At 38.0% G+C, this 22378-nt stretch overlaps 1 protein-coding gene across 2 annotated transcripts in view; it reads left to right on the top strand.

Annotated features, from left to right (window-relative positions):
* The window catches only part of LOC128025481 (low-density lipoprotein receptor-related protein 8-like), an 81534-nt gene extending 65908 nt beyond the window's left edge, over window positions 1-15626 (top strand). Inside the window, exons 11-18 of one of the 2 annotated variants that reach the window (XM_052611895.1) lie at window positions 4076-4303; window positions 5464-5582; window positions 5687-5826; window positions 9065-9206; window positions 9551-9703; window positions 9906-10154; window positions 10844-10912; window positions 11944-15626. In XM_052611895.1, the coding sequence (XP_052467855.1) occupies window positions 4076-4303; window positions 5464-5582; window positions 5687-5826; window positions 9065-9206; window positions 9551-9703; window positions 9906-10154; window positions 10844-10912; window positions 11944-12257 (1414 nt within the window). In that variant the 3' untranslated portion in view covers window positions 12258-15626. Of the gene's footprint in view, window positions 1-4075; window positions 4304-5463; window positions 5583-5686; window positions 5827-9064; window positions 9207-9550; window positions 9704-9905; window positions 10155-10843; window positions 10913-11925 lie in introns of both variants that reach the window. The other variant, XM_052611884.1, reaches the window with a different exon arrangement.
* Window positions 15627-22378: the final 6752 nt, after the last annotated feature.

The following is a 22378-nucleotide window of genomic DNA, read 5'->3' as shown; positions in this document are numbered from 1 at the left end:
CACTTGCCTTTAAATTGACACGTACTGCTCAAGTCTACATACCAAACACGTACTACGTACACGCATGACGTCACCATTTTTCAAAGATTCCCTCTATTGGGTGTTTACGCGGAAACGATAATGGTGGCATTTTCAAAAACTTTTGTAATGTTAATGAACATTCAAAATGAATAAAAAGTGTCCTGTTTTTAGCTGAAAACTTTTTGTGTAAAGCCCCTTAATGTATTACCTGGAACTCTTGATAAATTGGATGCATCATTTGTGAATAAAACTATTAATTTCTTCTAATAAAAAAAAAAAAAAAAAAAAAAACTTGCAGACCCCTCATGGTAATGTACAAGTTTAAAATTTTGCACAACTTTCTAAAGCTGTTCAATCTTGCCAAAAAAAAAACTGTCAAGACTATAAACAAATGTAATATAATGCACTTTTAATGAATGGAACATCTGTAACTACTTGTTTTAATGCATATTTTTATGCAGTTTTTATGATATCCCAAATGATTGTTTGTTTGTTTGTTTGTTGTTGTTTTTTACAATAATGATATTATCAGTATGTTATTTTGGTTGCACTTTATTTTAGAGTAAATGCACAAGTACTCAGACCCCCTTAAATTTTTCACTCTTTGTTATATTGCAGTCATTTGCTAAAATCATTCAAGTTCATTTTTTTCCTCATCAATGTACACACAGCACCCCATATTGACAGAAAAACAACTGTTGACATTTTTGCACATTTATTAAAAACGAACTGATTGAAAAAACTGAAATATCACATGGTCCTAAGTATTCAGACCCTTTGCTGTGACACTCATATATTTAACTCAGGTGCTGTCCATTTCTTCTGATCATCCTGCACCTTCATTTGAGTCCAGCTGTGTTTGATTATACTGATTGGACTTGATTAGGAAAGCCACACACCGGTCTATATAAGACCTTACAGCTCACAGAGCATGTCAGAGCAAATGAGAATCATGAGGTCAAAGGAAGAGCCTTGGTGAGAGAGGTAAATAAGAACCCGAAGATGACTGTGGCCGAGCTCCAGAGATGCAGTCGGGAGATGGGAGAAAGTTGTAGAAAGTCAATCATCACTGCAGCCCTCCACCAGTCGAGGCTTTATGGCAGAGTAGCCTGACGGAAGCCTCTCCTCAGTGCAAGACACATGAAAGCCCCCATGGAGTTTGCTAAAAAACACCTGAAGGATTGTCTGGTCTGATGAGACCAAGATAGAAATTTTTGGCCTTAATTCTAGCAGTATGTGTGGAGAAAACCAGGCACTGCTCATCACCTGCCCAATACAGTCCCAACAGTGAAGCATCATGCTGTGGGGGTGTTTTTCGGCTGCAGGGACAGGACGACTGCTTGCAATTGAGGGAAAGATGAATGCGGCCAAGTACAGGCATATCCTGAATGAAAACCTTCTCCAGAGTGCTCAGGACCTCAGACTGGGCCGAAGGTTCACCTTCCAACAAGACAATGACCCTAAGCACACAGCTAAAATAAAGAAGGAGTGGCTTCACAACAACTCTGTGACTGTTCTTGATTGGCCCAGACAGAGCCCTGACTTAAACCCAATTGAGCATCTCTGGAGAGACCTGAAAATGGCTGTCCAGCAACGTTTACCATCCAACCTGACAGAACTGGAGAGGATCTGCAAGGAGGGATGGCAGAGGATCCCCAAATCCAGATGTGAAAAACTTGTTGCATCTTTCCCAAAAAGACTCATGGCTGTATTAGATCAACATTGTGCTTCTACTAAATACTGAGCAAAGGGTCTGAATACTTAGGACCATGTGATATTTCAGGTTTTCTTTTTTAATAAATGTGCAAAACTGTCAACAATTCTGTGTTTTTCTGTCAATATGGGGTTTTGTGTGAACATTGAGGGGAAAAAATGAACTTAAATGATTTGAGCAAATGGCTGCAATTTAACAAAGAGTGAAAAATTCAAGGGGGTCTGAATACTTTCTGCACCCACTGTACCTAAGAAAGTAATGGCAATATAAGTAGCTACATGATTTAAGGCAAGGTTTAGGGGTAGGTTCAGGGTTATCTAAATACCTAGTTATTGCCCAGTTATTGTATCACTATGATACATGCATAGTATGTACGCACGGAACATGAAAGTAAAATAAAGTGCTACCATTATTGTTGTCAATTAATTTGTCAGGTATTTGTGAATTAAATGTCTGTGTGTGTGCTTTTAAAACACTTTTGTAAAACTACATTATCAAACAACAAACAAACAAAAAATGACTTTTATTATTATATCAGCAGCAATGATAAAAACAGGAAAATATCATGGGTTTAAATTTTTTATTAAACTGTTAATGATAGAAAGACTTTTTTAATATCACCAGTTTTGAGAGTGAAGCGTCCATCATATGAAACCCTTTGAAAATGTTTGTAACGACCCTACAGTGCTTATTCTCCCTTCAAAGTGCCCTGTGTAGACAGCAGGTCAAACACTAGGTGTAATGTGATACAGGAAAGATTTTGACTCTTGCCATTATGAAAGACTGGCCCTGTTACAAATTCATTTAAAACTTGCAAAGAACCTCTTGACTCATTTTTCCACGGTCCATCTCCCTTTCCTCCTGATTGCACATTCCATGTGATCTTGCTAATTTGGTACATTCATTTTCCTAATAATAGATACCTCTGTGGCTGCCCAAAATGATGTGCTATCTTATTAAATGGCAGTACTCTGCCCCTGCCCTCTCTCTCTCTCTCTCTCTCTGTCTCTCTCTCTCTCTCTCTCTCTCTGCCTCTCGTCTGTCTCTTTTGGACTTATAAGTGAGGATAAAGACCAAAGTCATTAGCCAGAAGTGCTCCGCTGTGAGCTTGAACTAGTTTGGGATGATACTGAAGCTGATAATAGAAGGCTGAGGGGTGAGTTGAGGCCCTACATTTAGACACCTGTGGCACTCATGAAAACTTCAGATCATCAGAAGATCTGTAAAGAGAAGCACTGAGTATTAGATAGTGATTTTAGTTCAAACCACCCAGAATCACAGCATAAATGGAAAAATAGAACGCATGCTTCAGACAAAAAAATTATGTTAGTAACTAACCAGAGGTTTATTGCATACTGCACATTATATAGGTCTTCTATGTTTTATACATAATGTATGTGAAAAAAATATGCAAAACAGAACAATAAACCTTTTCCAAAAGTTATATGTTATTTTAGTGTGCCTATATAAAAAATAAATAAAAAACCTGGTGTTTGAAAAAAAAAAAAAAATTAAAGCATAAAAGGTGGTTACTGACATTCATTTCATTGGGTTCAGTATTTATTTTTATTTTTTTTTTGAAAGACAGTAATACTTTTTTTCAGAAATGGTGCATTAAATTGAACAAAAGTGACAATAAAAATGTTTATAATGTTAAAAAAAAAATCTGTTTTAAATATATGCTGTTCTTTTAAACTTTGTATTCATCAAGGAATCTGAAAAAAAAGGTATCACAGTTTTCACAAAAATATTAAGCACCAAAAGGTTTTTCAAAACATTTTCTTGAGCAGCAAATCAGCATATTAGAATGATTTCTGAAGTATCATGTGACACTGAAGAATGGGGTAACTATGCTGAAAATTCAGATTGCATTACAAGAATAAATAATATTTTAAAATATATTAAAATAAAAAAAAACAGTTATTTGAAATTATAATAATATTTTACAACATTACTATTTTGTTGTCATTTTTTATCAAATTAATGCATCTTCAGTGAGCATAAGAGATTTCTTTCAAAAACATTGAAAACTATTTTAATGACAATTTTTGAGTGGTAGTATTTTTATGTGAATTTTGGGATATTGCAACAAATGCTTGATGAGAATGTCAACCAAGATGCAAATATTGCATTACAAACATGTACAGTTGTGGACATTAAATTCACTGACAGTATTTTTGGCTGTTACAGGTTTCACAAAATAGATGTGAATGGAAGCAGTTTGTGAACAGAGGATTTTTCCTCATTCTATCACTATGTATAAAACAATCACAACTGAAGTCATGTGATTTGACTCAGCGTCTAGTAGCACAGCCTCTAAATGTCTGCATGTCTCCGCAGTGCTTACATCCACGAAGCGAGCGACCCGTCTCGACACATTACTCTGATCAAATCAGATCTGCATTCCCCTGAGGGTCTGGCACTGGACTGGGTCCAGCACAACCTCTACTGGACCGACTCGGGCGACAGAACCATCTCTGTGGCTTCAGCGGATGGCAGCAGGAGACGTGTGCTGATCAGCACCGATCTGAGCGAACCACGGGCCATCGCTGTGGATCCAGAGAGAGGGTGAGCAGCTATCAGACACATCACTGCCATCCAAATGACAAAACCACAAAAGACCAGACTTGATTTAAAGGTCACTGAGATGATAAGAGAAGCTTTCAGTGACATGCACATGGAGGCTGTGGAGGAAATGTTACTGAATTCTGTTAATCCATAGAGATTGTGCTGTTGTTTGCTTACAATAGCGAATGCCACAAAATTGTTTTGTTAATAGAAAAACTTAGGGCTGCTCTGGTCTTGGCTTTTTTTCATTGTCAAATAAGAGTCTTGACAGTAAAAAAAAAGAGAAAAATCCTTTACACATCTATTTTACTTTTGAAAAAAGTTTAAATTTAACGACTTTAAAAATGTGATGCATCAAGTGAAAGGTGCGAATATATTTTCCTGTATTTAACTATTATTTTTTTTTTTTTTTTTTTTGTAAATATCATGAATCATTCATTTATAAATATCTATAATATTTTTGGACAGTCACACCCCATGTGTTCTTATTATTAACTAAACTGAAAACTAAAACAATACAGAAATATGTGTGTTTGAAATAAATCTGAAATAACACAAAATATAAATATTAGATGAAGAACACCAGACTTGTTGAAACCTGTTAAAATTTATAAATGTTGAAATTAAATGAAATGTTGTTGTTTTTTTAAGTACTAAAATGACTAAATCTGGAATTTAAAAAATAATTAAAACTAAATAGAAATCTTAAAAAACATCTTGCTAAAACTTAAAATTTATAATGAAAACATATAAAAGACAATTCAAAATATTAATAAATATTATAGTTAGAAATAATAGTAATAGTAAAATGGCACTGCTTTTATTACTTGCCTACTTAATAAACAGGTCAAGTTGTCCGATATTATACAAGACTAACTATGCCATTGTTTGTCGCATGATATCACTATGATATTTTTTTTAATACATTTAAAATACTACTGTATATATCAAACTACTTAATACAATTATCTTTCCAAGAATAACAGTATTTTAATGATGCTTTTCTCGAGGACAATTGTACCACTCCAACATTTTCAACAAAAAAATGATCTAAATCAATTTTAGATCAGAAATCATATTGGATTCAGGTCAAGTACGTATGAATTGCATTTGTAATGTATTTTTGGTGAAAAACAAAAAGAGTAGGGTTGTTTTCACAGGTTCATGTATTGGTCTGACTGGGGCATGAGGGCCAGGATCGAGAAGGCTGGCATGAACGGTGTAGATCGACAGGTGCTGGTGTCTGAGGACATCGAGTGGCCCAACGGAATCACACTCGGTAGGAATTATTATCGTTATTCCCTTCTGATATTGGTGCTCTTTGGAAAGAGGAATGTTATTGAGATGTCTATAATGGCTGAATCGTTGTGTCTCTGAATGCAGATGTGGTTGGTAAGCGCCTGTACTGGGTGGACTCCAAACTGCACCTGATCTGCAGCGTGGATTTAAACGGGGCCCATCGCAGAGTCATCCTGTCCTCCAGCGAGAGACTCGGCCATCCGTATGCCCTCGCTGTGTTCGAGGTGAGTGAGTCTCCTAAATATGTGTGTCTCAGCTTCTTCAATTTCTTTGTAAACTCAGCCCATTACAGTGAATTTAACCACTGCCCGAGGCTGTCCAGCACTTAATAATAACTCCCACTCACACTGCTGAGAAGTTCTGCTCATATCGCTCACACGCAGGCAGTGGCGACTGGAGCGTATGTAAATAAGTGTGTGTGTGTGTGTGTGGTCAGTATCTTACTTGTCTCAGCCTCAGAAGTCATGGAAGCCATTGGTTACTAGCACACAAAAATGGAAACATTTCAGGAGTTTCGAAGTCTTCGTTGGATTGGTTGAATTATGCAGGATTTCCAGTAGACATGTGTCGCATTCTTTAATGCTCTTACCTGGAAACAAAGATGCAGCGACGCCAAACCCCCTCACGAAAAAAGTAAGCCGTCGAGTTCACAACTATGACGAGTGCTTATCAGGATCAACTTAACACTGGATTCTCAAAAGTATGTGAAATATTTAAAGTTTCCATCACAGAAACGTTATAATATGTTCGGGAGTTTTACACATCATTGTGGCGACTTTCCACACCCCGAAACGTGACGATGACAAAACGAGCTATGATTGGTTGTTTGACATGTTGACATGCCTAAAGGGCGGGCCTTAGCCAATGAAAGCTGCCATGAATTCAAGACCTTTAGCCATCCGTCTGAAGCTCTGGCTATGTGAGACTAGTATTTAACAGCTGAGATAGCATTAAAGCCTTTCTTATTTTCTCTTTATGATTTATTAATATAGCAGCATTTTCAGAGCTGCAGGACTCTGGCCAGTGATGTAGTCCAGATCTATTTTTTTTCCCTTCATAAATCAAAAGCTACATCAAGCATATCAAGATCACATTATAGTAATGCTCAGAGCTAACTTTTAAACAACTAAAATTAAAATAAATATATAGTTTTTTTTTTTTTTTCAACAGCCAATGGCAATATCAGGAAAGCAAATATAATGTTGATATTTAATTTAATGAAAGCAAATTAGAGATTTATCCAATTTTAACTGGTGGTGTAGCTTTCTAATGGATTGTGCTGATTTACACTTCTATTCCAAAGTTTGGTGTAAATATAGTTTCCCTGGGCGATATAGTGTCTATAATGAAAACATCTCTAGAAATGCCATGTTTAAGTGAGTGGCTGTTATTGGCTGTGGAAGACCGTGGAAATTGATTGGAGCTGTCTCTGAAGCCACTTTAAATGTAAAACTGAAACATGCTCAGAATTGTTAATGTTCAATAACCTACTTCAGTGATGTGTTGTGTTTTATGTGGGATAGTTCCCCTTCATTGTGTTGCTGCTTAAGCTCAGCGGTCTCCATGGTAACGTAGGGATGGATCCTGGGCAGAGTTATGATCGGAAGAAAGAAGATTATAGTATTTTCACACAAGCACAGCTCAAGTAGTGGTGAGCACACTAATCTAAGTTTGGCTTCCTCCCACAGCAGAGCAGGGCTGAATGCTGAAGGGCTGTAGTCTTACACACCTACACATCAGCCGCAGAATTAAAGGTCTTGCTGGACAGAGAATCCCGCTGTGGATTTCACCCCAGTAACAGAGCTCCTACAGAAAACAATGTGGGACTTTTTCTTAGCAGCTCTAAGTGCTTGTGCAAGACTAGGCAGATATTGTTTTATGCAGGATGCTCTTTATTGAATGGATTTTTATTGCTTCAGTCAAACTTCAATATCTATGATGCAAGCAGATGAAGAGATGCTTTGCCTGGTTTGTCTTTATTTTCTGAGTGATGTTTGCTGACTGTGTGTTTACATCACTATATTTTAACAAACTCATTACCTGAAATATTAAATGTTAGCATGCTAAATATGTCCCCCACCACTGTGCTATAGTATAATATTTCAGTGTGTTTTGAAGAGTTTTCAGAAACTAATAGATTTTCCCTGCTAGCCATTTAGCAATGCCCTAAAACCACCTATAACACCTTAACAAAAAAAACCCATTTTCATCAGTGTTAGTTAGGGGTGCTCCGATCATGATCGGCCGATCGTTAATGCGCATCTGGTCAGTAAAGCCGGTTCTCTAATCAGCGGTTAATTCCATCAGGTGCGTGATTTCACATAGAGCAGCTGTTACTACACAGAGCCGTTGTTAACTGAGAAGATGCGCAAATCCACGTCATTTTCAGCGTTTTTTGGCGCATCTTCTCAGTTAACAACGGCTCTGTGTAGTAACAGCTGCTCTATGTGAAATCACGCACCTGATGGAATTAACCGCTGATTAGAGAACCGGCTTTACTGACGAGATGTGCATAACGATCGGCCGATCGTGATCAGAGCACCCCTAGTGTTAGTGATAAACTCTGCAGTGGCACCTCCAGGACAGTTATCTCATGCCTGCTCTACACCTTCCAATAACACTTTAGCAACCACCTAGCTATTCACTTAAACAACCCAGAACACCTTAGTAATGCCATGGAAACCATTTAAGACACCTTAGCGACAACACAAAACAACACTCTAAACCCTCAAATAATAGTATAGAACCCATCTAGCAATCCTCTAGCTACCCTCTATGCCCTAAAACCACTCAAAATACCCTACCAACACCATAGAAACCACCTAAGACACCCTAGGAACCACCTAACAGCTTTCTTTTCTTAAAGGGATAGTTCACCCAAATAGCAAAATGATGTCATTAATAACTCACACTCATGTCGTTCCAAACCCGTGAGACCTCCGTTTATCTTCCGAACACAGTTTAAGATAGTTTAGATTTGGTCTGAGAGCTTTCTGTCCCTCCATTGAAACTGTATGTTCGGTGTATTTTTCACGACGCTGTTGATGTACGACGCTGCTGACGTGTTTTCTGGTGTGCCCAATAACAAAGACAACATGTCAGCAGCGTCACTGCAGTGTTGTGAACGTGCTCACAACAGACCCGGAAGAAAAGACAATGCTGAATAAAGTCCTAGTTTTTGCAAGTTTTGGACCAAAATTTATTTTCAATGCTTCAAAAAAATTCTAACTGAGCCTCTGATCTCACATGGACTACTTTGATGATGTTTTTCTTACCTTTCTGGACATTGACAGTAGACCGTACACCGTTTCAGTGGAGGGACAGAAAGCTCTGGGACTAAATCTAAAATATCTTAAACTGTGTTCTGCGACATGAGGGTGAGTCATTAATGACATCATTTTCTTTTTTCGGTGAACTAACCCTTTAAGGACAAAATCTTGTGTTGACTGCTGTGTCTCTTAGGATCGCGTGTACTGGACGGACCGTGAGAAGGAGGTCATCTACAGTGCAAACAGACTCACAGGACAAGATGTGACCAGTCTTGCCGATCACCTCAATGACCCTCATGATATAGTGGTTTTCCACGAGCTGAGTCAGCCTGCGGGTGTGTGGACTTCAACTCCGCTTTTTCTGTTTATCTGAAGTCCATTTTTGAAATGTTGACTTGGCATACGGCATCACGTTTTTAATCCACCTTATGAAATCCACCATCGGATTTGTTCCTTTTGTAATCCATCACACCTGGCATTTCTGTTATTTTGTCTTAATCTGGTACCAAAAACAATAAGTGTCAACAGCTTACAGTTAAATATTTATCATAGTTTAAGGCTCCACCGACTGAAGATGAAGTGTATTTGACCCATGTGGCTCACAGAATGAAAACGCATCTCCACTGAAGGATGATTAACCATTGTGTGTGTGTGTGTGTGTGTGTGTGTGTGTGTGTAGCTCCTGACAGCTGTAACCTGAGCGGCGTGACTAACGGAGGCTGTGACTTCCTGTGTCTGCGAGCTCCTCAGATCAGTGAACACTCACCCAAATACACCTGCGCTTGCCCTGATGGCGAGGAGCTCAGCCCTGACACACGTCAATGTGTACCAGGTAAACTTATCACATTGTACCTAACGCCGAGTCCTGACCAGACAGGACACAAATTATTCCATGTAAACTTTTTTTTTTTTTTTTTACATCAAAGAAGGTATTTGAAGAATGTTGGTAAAGACCCTGTTGCTGGAAGCCAATGCTAGGCAACTTTTTTTTTATTTCCCTATGACTAACCTCTCTCCCATCATTGTACCACCAGTGCAAAATGAGACTGCCTTCACACCTACTGTCCCCATCAACATCACCATGGAGGCAGGGGCTGGCCGGGCACCAGAGTCCCCTGCAGCAGTGACATCTCAGTCTGACAGTATGGCTGAAACCACTCTCTCATCACTCCTCACCTCGAGTCCAGAGGAACCGGCCGTCTCCTCTAATACGACAGCAGAGCACAGTCCTACACAAGCGTCCAGCACCACACCAGACAGCCTGAGCAACCTGTCTCATCACTGTAAGTGTGGCTCTGTGCTTTTATGCACAGGAGGAAACTCAATCCTAGTTACTGTTGACGAGCTCACAGAGTGTTTTCAGAGACTGATTTCAATGAATGATTTTTTTTTTGGCAAAATATGCTTATTAAATGGAAGTTCGTGTTATCATGTGGGTTGGAGTGAAATGCTTTGAGTGCAAAACTGCTAATCAGAAATGCCAGCTAACAGCTTGCACAGGGAGAAAATGCCATGAACGTGATTTGGTTACTGTTGCAATTTCAACATTTCTGATCAGAATATAAAGTTTATGGAGGAATATGTTGTTTTCAACCTCAGGATTTTGTTTTTATTTTTTGGAAAAACTGTTCCTAGCAAGAGTATAGGGCTGACATCCCTTACCTGGATGAGTCTTTGTTATCAGGTCGAGGTATAACACTGACCGATCAGAATCAAGTATTCCACAGAGCCATGTAATAAGAATGGTATACTCTTCCCTCCAAACTTTTCATGCATACAGAGAAAGCCTGAAAGCTTGCACTATCTAATGCTAGTAATAGTCACCAAGCTACAATTGGTCACCTTGTTTTGGGCAGCTTAGATAAGGGTCAATCAGCTACATCTACTTGTTTCTCTTTATTTTTGTTAAACAAATGTGACAAATGTGTATCTGAATGTGTAAGTGTTGCTGCTCTCTTTCATTTTCCTCCAGCTGGCAATGAGTCGTTTCTCCTTGGCCGTAATCTGACAGTGGCAGTTCTTGGAGTTGTAATTCCCATAGGTATGTACATCTTCTGCCTCTCTGGGACCACTAGGGTCCTGCCCTGTGCTATTTTGAGCACATTTTGACACCAGTGCTGCTCACCGATGCTCTAACTACAAGGTGAGAGAACCCAGGACAGCAGACTCAGCTGTATGGAGAAGCAGTTTGTGTGTGTGCTGTCTGAATGACTTTAGATTAATTCTACTTTATTGTGTTTTTGAGCCAAGAAAGAAACTCCCTTGGTAATATTACAATGAAACCGACTAACATCAAGCCTGCTGCACTGCAGAGAGAGCAGATGTTAGGATTTATTAGATTTTTATTAGGTTAGGGTTTTAGCAGCATACAAAGATCTATGAGAGGCATGAAAGAATTTTCTCTGATCAGTATGTGTGGAGTTTTTGCCCTTCTCCCTTGTTCTTCATTCCGTATCAACCCTTTTTGCTCCATTTCAGTTTTCATCTGCTATTCACGTTCTCTTTTACTATGATTAGTTTCCATCCAGCCTGTTGAAAGGAATAGTTCATCAATAATAACAATTCTGCCATCATTTGCAATACTCTCCCTCATGTTGTTTCGTATCGATATGACTGACTGACTTCTGTGGAACACAAAAGGAGATGTTAGGTAGAATGTTCACCCTGCTCTTTTTCACACATAAAGTCTACAAGAGCTTTAAAATAACAAAAAACACCACAAAAGTGGTCCGTCTCATCCGACTCTTGCACTGTACTGTACTTCAAATCTTTTGAAGTTATGTAAGAGTTTTTTTTTTTTAGGAAAAGAGTAGCATGAACATTACACTAAGCTTCTCCCTTTGTGTTACACAGAAGAGATTAGAACAACATAAAGGTGTGTAAATAAGAGAATTGTTATTTTTTTTGTGATGTATTCTTTTAATTCTACACTTATTTGCATCTGTCTGTCTGTCTGTTTTTGTCTGTCACACTGGCTTGTCTTGTCAGTCATTCCACCGCTAGTCAAGCGTGTGTTAACATGTCCCCTCACGGCTGTGTGTTAAACACATGCAGTTCCTATTGTTGCCACAGTGATCTTCGGAGTGGTGTGTGCCGGCGTTTACCTGGTTTACCGCAACTGGAGGAGAAACAGCACCAAAAGCATGAACTTCGACAACCCTGTCTACCGCAAAACCACAGGAGAGACAGAGGAGGATGAGATTCACATCGGACGGACTGACGGGCTCTCTGGCCATCACCACCCTTACCCCGGGCCCGCGGTCAGCATGACGCCAGTTGGCGCAGGGACGTGCCCGCCATTCATCGCTCTGCCTCTGGGGAACAGTTTACCAGACCCTGCCACACACTGGTACACAGAGCAGCCCACTATCTCTAGTACGAAGTGAAAGGGAGGACGACTCGAGAAATACTGTGACCGCAGGAGCAGGACTGACACGTGGCTGCCAAGCTATGCAGGAACTGAATGGCACTTAGCGAGCTGAATCATTCTTTACATGCCTAGGTTTTGAAGTCTGCTGGAGTATAAATGCTGGATTGATGACTAAACAAAAGGTTTAGACATTTCAGACCCATATTCATTTGATCCATTTTAAGCATTATTTTATTGCTGTTTGGAACCACCAGGGCAAGCCTTTTCAAACCTGCATTATTTATATTTATCTTATAATCACAGACAAATCTAGCACTGTAACTGGTATTAAATAGAAACTAGTCTACTGGACTAGAAATGTCCACCACTTTAGCTAAAACTGCAGAGAGAAACCATTTTGACTCTTCTCACTAACATGGCTTTGTTAGTTATTAGGCATGTTTTCAAAATTACTTAATTAACTAATTAATTAGGATTAATCAATTTATTACCATTTCAATTAAATAGATTACATCATAAAGTACCTTTTATTAGGCTTAACAAAAAACTATTTTTGATGGATCAAGGTTAAACGAGGTTTTTTTTTTGTTTTGTTTAATAATGATAACATATAAACAGTTCAAGTAGTTTACCTAAAACTGTTTACCTGTATCACATATTATACAGTATAAAGGTTTTATTTTAATAATCTTTGACCAGTTGCCCCAGTACAGACATTCAATTCCTTACGCATAAAATCAAGTCCCACCCTTTTTCCTCATTAAATATTCATATTCCATATGCCATTATAAGAGTAAAATGGGCTGCAAATGTTGTTTAATGTTGGATTTAACAGTAATTCAATCATGACAACTCTGAAGATTTGATCATAGTAATGGATATGACAATGTTAATGTATTTGGTCTGCTGAATTGCTGCTGCTGTTGGTTATTGCTGTAGTTGTAGATTATTGCTGCTGCTGCAAGCAAGTACAGGAACTTGCAACTGACAGTACATATGGCAATACTCTGCCGTGAGTATTTAAGACATACTGCTGTTGCACAAATAACCCGTAGCAGATCTATACAGGTGGAGCTGGGGAAGGTGGAGGGTTTCAGAGAAACTCGTAAAGTGCACTGCAGGAATGCTAACCAGTGAATGCTGACCAGCCATATTAATGCAAGGCAGTAAGTTCATTGGCTGCATATGCAACATAAACCAATCAGCTTGTGCCAAGTCATTTAACTCTCTGAATATCATCGGTTGCATTAACAACCCGTCAGCCTGCGCCATATAGGGTTTAATGACTGAACGATATATTTAACAATATGATGCTCATTATTCACTTTGAGGAAACACATTTTGGTTTTTCAACTTAGAACCCACCCAACAGAAAGATAACAGTACAAAAGTATTCAAAAATTTGATGTTTTGTCTGTTTCATCAATATTATCCAATTTTTATACAGCAGGTGTGTTTTCCCCATAGAGAGACATTCTATATTCATCACTCGCATGCAAATCAAAAGCCATTGTCCTTGAAATTGAAGACTGTCTGGTGAGACTGCGTACGGGTCTCTGTGGGGTTCTCCGCACTGCAGCTACAACTTGGCACGACACTGGAATTGGCAGAGTACCCTGTTTAGTGGAGCAAACCCTAGAGTAATCACAGCAAGTCGGAATAGATGTTACAAGGGTCAGCGCGAGAACGTAACACAGCGGGGTCTCTTGTGGTTCACACCGAGCTGCATTTCGCTAGGCGTAAGCCAGTGGTAATTTATGAAATGTCACAGTTTCACACGTCTGTTTCTGTTATTGGAGTTGTTGCACGCAGAACAGGTTTGCCGTGCCGCCTACTTACTGTCTTCTGAGCGGAGAAATGGGGCGAACACAAACTGATAGTCGCCCCAAGGGTCTAGCATAGCTACAGGCGCTGAGCTAAAGGTTACATAAGCACTAGGTTAACATCTAAACACATTAGAATCACGTTAACATTGGAAAAAATAGTCTTTGACTGGCATATGTGCAGACAGCCTGCTCAGCAGATTTAGTGCTCATGCCTCACTGTAGTAGACATATCGACCTTTAAAGATGCTTTCAAAGGCCATACATTCCAAATGCTGGACAGTTATTCATGCGGTTGTTTTTAACTCGGGGTACCTCTGAATTGTTCTGTCATGTGCTGTGGGAATGTTTCATTTTGTCTCAGGGAGATGGAATAGAGAGTGTGTCAGCATTGAGGGATTTCAGTTTAGCAATCAGAATTGGAATAGGACATAATGTGTACAATGTATTCACCATCGAGACTTTTTTTTTTTACAGAACTGAATTGTCAGCAAATGTTGGGATACTAGTATTGTTGTCCAGGTCACCAAAAATGCCAAATTCACATTTCACCCCAGAATGAGAAGAAAGAGAAAATATTTTGCACAAAGAAAAGCTGTTTGAAATGGGTAAATATGTACTGTATTTAAACACACTACTATTGAAATATGTTTCTTATGTTCACCAAGGCTAGGCTGCATTTATTTGGTAATACAGTAATACAGTAAAAACTTGAATACTGTGAAATAACATCAATTTTGGGGTGAAATATGACCTGAACACGTTTTGTAAGATTTACACGCTGAAGTTTTTTTTCCCTTATACTTTATATTATGAGGGTGTCCTATCCTTTGAATAAATTGTCAGACAAAACTACTTTTTTTTTTTTTCTCATTAGGGTGGTCAGGAAGACCCAGCTGTTCATTCACAGATTCTGGAATCAGATGTTACCTCATTAATATTAAAGAGCATTGCTCTAGGATTTCAAATGAAGACTCCCTCATAAGAGAGGAGCATTAAATATCCTGTGTGTGTGTGAGTGTGAGTGTGTGTGTGCGTGGATGTTAATATATGCTTTCAGAATGCATGTATTTGTGGTGTGAAAGTCAAATCTTTGTGCAATGTGATTATAGAATGCGAAAATTGTGTAAATATGTTTTCATACAAATACTTTTGATACACCTTTGTAAAAATGTATATAAGATTTTAGATAACAGTATTGTCAATGAATTAATTTATTTGGAATATATTATCATGGTTTTCTGATGTTAAAATTATGCCGAAGTGTTTCTGTGCTGTTGGTTTTATTCATTTTTGCTGTTAGTGTTTTTTTTTTTTAAGGCTTTAATAATTTATATAATATTTCGAATAATTTAATTAAATTACATTGTTATTGCACTATTTGCAAACACAAAACTTTTTTTTCATGCCTTGTTTTGTGATTACAGATACTGATTTCATTGTCTGAACTCTCACTGCATAAACTTTATTGTGGCATAATGGTCTCATTGTATTTCAAATTTTTCTCTTTATGTCTCATTATAGATTGATATATAAAAAAATAAATTACAAATCTGCTGCCATTTGTGTTTCATATATTCTTATATAAATATTTTCAATTGTTTTGGTATAACATGTTGGCGACCTATTATGCAAAATTCACCTTTATGGTTTTTGAACATAAATATTTGTCCACGGTTGTATGCAAAAATATTTTCCCCTTAAATTGGAAGTCTCAAAATAAGCATTCAGGTGTGACACACATAGACAGTGGTGACACACCGGCACATGCCCGCCCACGACTGGTTAGCTAAGCCCCTCCCCTGAGTGAGCTGTACACAGCCATGTTTATCTCCTCACTACAGCATTTAAAATCAACATTCATGAAAGAAATGCGTTCTTATAAAGCTACTACTAAAGGTCTTCAGTCAAGAGAGTGATTTTCTGTTTTCATTTTCTGATTCATATTAACAGCATAGACAGCATAACAGACTCATATTACACTGCTGTCACTTTAATACATCAATCAAATATTTATATGCAATTTTATCCCCCAGCTGTTTACCTTCACATACATAACCGACCATGTTTATGTGAACTTGCTGTGTTTTTGTTATAATTGTTTGTGTGTTTGACAGTTTAAGTGCAATAAGATACAAAAGAGAACTTAGTTTAGTGCTCACGAGACAAGCTTGATGTAAGCATAAAAACACAGTATAACAGAGGTTTAAACTGAAATGGCTTTTAAGGTGCAGTATGTAATATTGACGGCTAGCGGTTGTAATGGGTACTGCAGTCCAAATTCTAAATATTGTTTCTCCCGCCCCCTCCTCCTCAGGCCCCGCCCACATGGAGACGCGCTTAGCTGTATACATAACAAATGTGTATCGTATCTGCATGTCATCCGGACGGGTCTGGCATTTTGGGAGCCTGAAACCACTTTTTTTTTTAAACCAGGTCCCATAGTGGATTAAAGCTGCAATATGGGATTTTTGTAATTGACCACAAGAGGGCTCATTTCCAACAATAACAAAGGCGCAGCTTGATGACGCTATGAAGCAGGTGACGATGGGAGAAGTCGTTTTTAATGCGTTTTCACCATAGCAATGTATCTAAATTGGATAAACGAATCATGATCACGGATGAAGTAATTTATTCGTTTTTGTATTACCTGTATATCTGATTGTATTATTTTATGTAATACCCCTCTCTCCCGGGTCCTCTCTGACGCTCCTTGAACTCGCTCCGAGTGGGGCTCGAACCCGGGTCTTCAGCATGGGAGGCGGACGCACTAACAAGGAGGCTAAATGGCTAATTCAATAGTAAATTTGAACGAACATTTGCAAGTAATGACTAAATATATTTTTAACAACACATATCCGATTGTATTTAATTGCACTGCCATAATGTCGGTCCCCACACATGATAAAAATCCTTACCTTAGTACAAAGAGCAATATAACTTTGTTTATAAGTGCTATTATTGATACTGAAACAGTCCATTTGCCACGTTATGTTATTTTCTCACAGGTAACGTTATTGATAAAAAAAAATGCTACACTGACAGAATGTACAGGCATGTACAAAATTTATTACAAAATTCCTCCATATTGAAGCTTTAAATCTGAAACTATACCCTTGCATTTTGCATAAAACAATGATGTCATCACCCCACATTTCGACCCTAGTCAGAAACAGCTACGTCATGTAACAGCAACAATGGCAGACTACGTGTTTGTGTTCATGCTAGAGAAGCTACTAAGCCTATTAACTTTAAAAATCATAAGCAAATCTAAAGCAAAATCAAAAATTACTGAAGCAAAAATATTTGTATACAGCTTGCAAGGGTTATGCCCATGCTCCAAGTCTTCTTCCATTTTTAGTGTTTCTCTGGCAGAACTACAGCTACACATACTGGACAGGCATGTATACTTCGTAGTTTTGAGTCGGTTTCAGTGGTTCCGTGTGTACACAAGGGGGCAGGGTTTCATATTTTTTTGAAGCACCCCTGGGCGCCGCCATTGGCTAGCGGACCCCTACCTGCTGTTAGCATTCCATTGACTCTCATTCATTTTGGCGTCACTTTGACAGCGAATAACTTTACATATGAGTCTGAAGACTGCATTTGTCCATTAATTATTTCTAAAGAAACAAGAAAATGTATATCTACGTATATGTATATCTTACGTTATAGTCCCGTAGAAGCAGTTTTTGTAAAAAAAAAAAAAATAGGCTAACGATTGCATCATTAGAGAGTAGAGAAATTACCGTATGGACAGGAGGAGAAGCTCGCAGGCAATCTTTTACTGTCTATGAGGCTATCGGGGGGACGTGGAGGCATAAAGTCAAATTAGATAATTAATCCAGGGGCTTAGATCCCACTTTTAATATCATGGAAATTCGTCCCCTGCACTTTTTCGGTCAAGTTTTTCTCATAGAGGTTTTCAAGAGCTGGTGTGAATAAATATAGATTTAAACTCAAAGAGACGGGTTAGTCTGCATATGATTTGATATTTAATTCGGACCCAGAATACAGCAAGATGAATATCACAGAGCGCAAACACTCCTGCAGTGTGCGTTTCATTCATACTCGAAGCCAGAGGGCGCTCTCGCGCAGAAAGTCATTTCAGGAAGATCCCAATATGGGCAAAAGCGTCCAGCTATTGCTGTATGAAAACAGTTTTTACACAGAAAATAAAGCCCAGAAACTTTTGCAATCACTATATAACAATATGGTTTTTCAAGTAATCTCCAGCAGGTGATAAATAAAGGATGAACAATGCAGTACCAATTGACATAGCATTTATTACAGAATATAAACTATTCTGCCTTATTATGTGATAAAAAAAATTGTTTGTAGTATATAAAGAAATCAATATTATTTGTTATTCTCCAGCAGTTATAGATTTCTAAGCTATTTAAAAGCTAGAAATCTGAGAAAAATTAAAGTTGCCTATGGTATCTTTCACCAGTCAAGTGTGAACAGTAAGCTTGTTAATATTATGTTAATAGTTTTTATAATATTTTAAAATATTTTTTCTGTTCACCAAGCCTGCATTTATTTGATCCAAAGTAAAGTAAAACAGAAAAATTGTGAAATATTTTTACTAACCTATTTAAATTAACTGTTTTCTATTTGGATATATTTCAGAATGTAATTTATTGAGATTTCAAAGCTGAATTTTTAGTATCATTACTCCAGTCACACGATTCTTCAGAAATAATTCTGATATTCTGATTTGCTTCTAAAAAAATAAATAAAACACATTATGATAATGTTGAAACCAGTGGAGTAGATTTTTTTCAGGTTTCTTTGATCAGCATTTAATTTGAAATAGAAATCTCTTGAAAAATTATTACTTAATCATCACTTTTGATCAATTCAAAGTGAAGTGAAGTGAAATACAGCCAAGTATGGTGACCCATACTCAGAATTCGTGAATTGAACCTATTAAAAGTGCACACACAGTGAACACACACACCCGGAGCAGTGGTCATCATTTATGCAGCGGTGCCCGGGGAGCAGTGGTGTTGCTGGCCTGAGACTCAAACCCACAAAAGAGTCCTTGCTAAATATAAGTATTAATTTCTATAATTTTTTTTTTCTCCAAAAAACAAAAATTATATATTGACTCTAAGCTTTTGAATGATATAGTGTATTATGTTGCAAAAGCTTTTTATTTCACATAAATGCTGATCTTTGGATCCTTATATTTATCAAAGAATACTGAAAAAAAAACGGTTTTAAAAAATGATGTTTTAAATATTTATAATCAGCAAATCAGCATATTCTGATTTCTGAAGGATGTGACACTGAAGACTGGAGTAAAATGCTGAAAATACAACTTTGATCACACAAATAAATTACATTTTAAAATATATTCAAATAGGGGGAAAAGTTATTTTAAATATAAAAATATTTCACAATATTACTGTTCTTGCTGTACTTTGGATCAAGTAAATGCAGGCTTGGTGAGCAGAAGATACTTCTTTATTAAAAACAAAATATCTTACAGTTCAAAAATTGTTGGTTGGTAGGCTATATAGATTACAGAAATGTTATATATATATATGACATATATATGACGTGACATCTACGTCATCAAACTCAGTTTGAGTCTGCGCAGTACGCCCGACCCCCAGGAAGCGCGTGCTTCTAATTGACTTCACTTGTCTCCATTGAATCAAATGGGGTCGCCGTGTCCATTTCTTTTACTGTCTATGGTGTACACAGATATTTCTTGATACGATGCTGTTTACATATATTTTTTTAGAAGGTGGAAAAAAAAGATCTGGCTTAGTGTGGATGTGGCCTCAGACTCAAAGCTCACGTGGGTTGCCAGATTGAGGACATGCATCATAATGCCGAATCTGCCATTTTGTCTGACAAACTAACCAGACAGTAGAGTAGATTAATGTCGGTGGACTTAAAAAAACTTGGTGTGTATTGACGTCTTTCCGTGGTTGAAACAAAATTCCTTCTGATGTTCATTGGGGGAAGACATGGCCTAATGGTTAGCGAGTTGGACTCCCAATTGAAAGGTTGTGTGTTCGAGTCTCGGTCCGGCAGGAATTGTGGGTGGGGGGAGTGCATGAACAGCTCTCTCTCCACCTTCAATACCACGACTTAGGTGCCCTTGAGCAAGGCATCGAACCCCCAACTGCTCCCCGGGCGCCGCAGCATAAATGGCTGCCCACTACTCTGTGTGTGCGTGCGTGCGTGCGTGCGTGTGTGCGTGTGCACTTTGGATGGGTTAAATGCAGAGCACACATTCTGAGTATGGTTCACCATACTTGGCTGAATGTCACATCACTTCTTTTTTATTTGTGCTATATCTAGTAAAGAGGAAGAGATGACCGGTTCATGTGTCGCTTGAACTGAGGCGCTACAATGATCTGTCACGAACCATTATAGAGCCACAAAATAGTATTTATTGTTTGAGTTAATTGCAAAATTCCAAAATTTCAATGCTGAGACTTTGTTTCATTCCAGACATAGCCAGCTCTGTCTTGTCATGATGGCACGTTGTTTCCTCTTTGCTCCACAATGTATTTTTTATTGTGTGATAACATGATGTGTGTGTGGTGAGAGAGCGCCATGGCTTGTCAGACATAGCAACAGTAACTAAGGGTGACAAGTCTTTGCGAAGGGACAATTGACAATGGAAGACGATGAGCCTTACACCCTGTAAGTTGTAGCATTTATGTATCTGTGTTGTAATGTCTCTGGTCCTTTTTTTCTTCATAGCTGCGAAAGGCTGTTTACTGCCAAATAGCAACCCTGGGTTCAGAACAGGGGTGGTAAAAGTACTCAGAAGTTATACTCAAGTAAAAGTAGATGTATCTAAATAAAAAATTACTCCAGTAAAAGTAGAAAGCCCTCTATTCAAACATCACTTGAGTAAAAGTATAAAAGTATCCGATTTAAAACATACTTAAGTACCGGAAGTAAAAAGTAAATATTCAAATTAACTGTAAATATCAATAATTAAGCAGATCAGTTGTTTTGGGAGTGATATGCAGTGTTTTAATTGAACAAATTATGAGATTAGATACTTAAGAATTTGTTAGATTTACAATCAAAAGAGATCTTGAACGAAGCAGAATGAAGAACCTTATCGCAGTATAGGGATTGAACTTTCAATAGACATGTTCCATAACATCATAGCTGCATCAAACAGAAGATGTGCAAGATACAAGGTAAGACTATTTCAGAATATCAATGAGGAAGAACCACCTCTTTAAAGAGTTAGTTATCCCAAAAAAGTAAATTCTGTCATTTGCATTTTAGAGGCTAAATATCATGTTATTGGTATTGTCGCTTCGACCTGCGGACATGAAAAAACAACCACAGACTTGGCAACACTGGTTGGCATATACTACACAGAGCTGTAATTCACTGACAATCTACACAAAAACGATTTTTCTCTCGATTTTGAAAGCGATTTTGTGTTAGTTGTCGGTAGACTATGGCTCTGTGTAGCTGCCGCTCCACCTGAACCAGTGTTGCCAAGTCCATGGTTGTTTTTCATGTCCGCCGGTCGAAGAAAACCCAATCCCAATAACTTGATATTTAGCGCCTAAAATGTGAATTTTACCAAGGCAACCCTCCCAATAAACGTATATTGTAACCCCGGGAAGCAATTTTTCATCCTGGAAACGCGTTTGTGCTAGTTTTGGACTAGTTTTGAGGAGCAACTGGTCAGGATTTGTTGTGAAAACCTGGCAACCCTGATCTGAACGCACAGGCTGGAGATATACTTCTAATTACAGGAGCATCTTTACTGATGAGATGAGCATGAAAATCGCATTTGATTTTTTGCACAGCCCTACTATAATTTAATTCACCCGTGGCAGGCAAAGAAGACATTTCAGCCAATAAGAATCTCCCTTGACTTCAGTGAATTCAAACACATCCTTGAGATATGACCATGGGTGATCCCTGTCGGGAATCTCTGGATCATCACCTATTTTAGCTGTCATCTTCCACCTCAAACTAACTGCTGCGTGAGCGTATGTTGGCAAAGAACTTGCGAAGTCGCGCATTCTTTTTCTCAAAAGAAAACCAAATTTTTAATTGGTTTATAAAATTATTGTAACAAATACTTGAAGCGGGCATGGGGAAATGTATCGAAGTAAAAAGTAAACTTTGTCTTTAATAAAGTAGTGTAGTAAGAGTGAAAGTAAATGCAAATAAAACATACTCAAGTAAAGTACAGATCCCCCAAAAAAATACTTAAGTAAAGTAGTAAAGTATTTTTACTTCGTTACTTACCACCACTGGTGCAGAAATACTATTGGGTCAATTGGCATTGGGTGGAGTCACACAGAGCAAA

Source organism: Carassius gibelio, chromosome A2, assembly GCF_023724105.1.
Source record: "Carassius gibelio isolate Cgi1373 ecotype wild population from Czech Republic chromosome A2, carGib1.2-hapl.c, whole genome shotgun sequence".
In the NCBI taxonomy this organism is placed as follows: domain Eukaryota; kingdom Metazoa; phylum Chordata; class Actinopteri; order Cypriniformes; family Cyprinidae; genus Carassius; species Carassius gibelio.
This window is presented reverse-complemented; position numbering and strand designations above follow the sequence as displayed.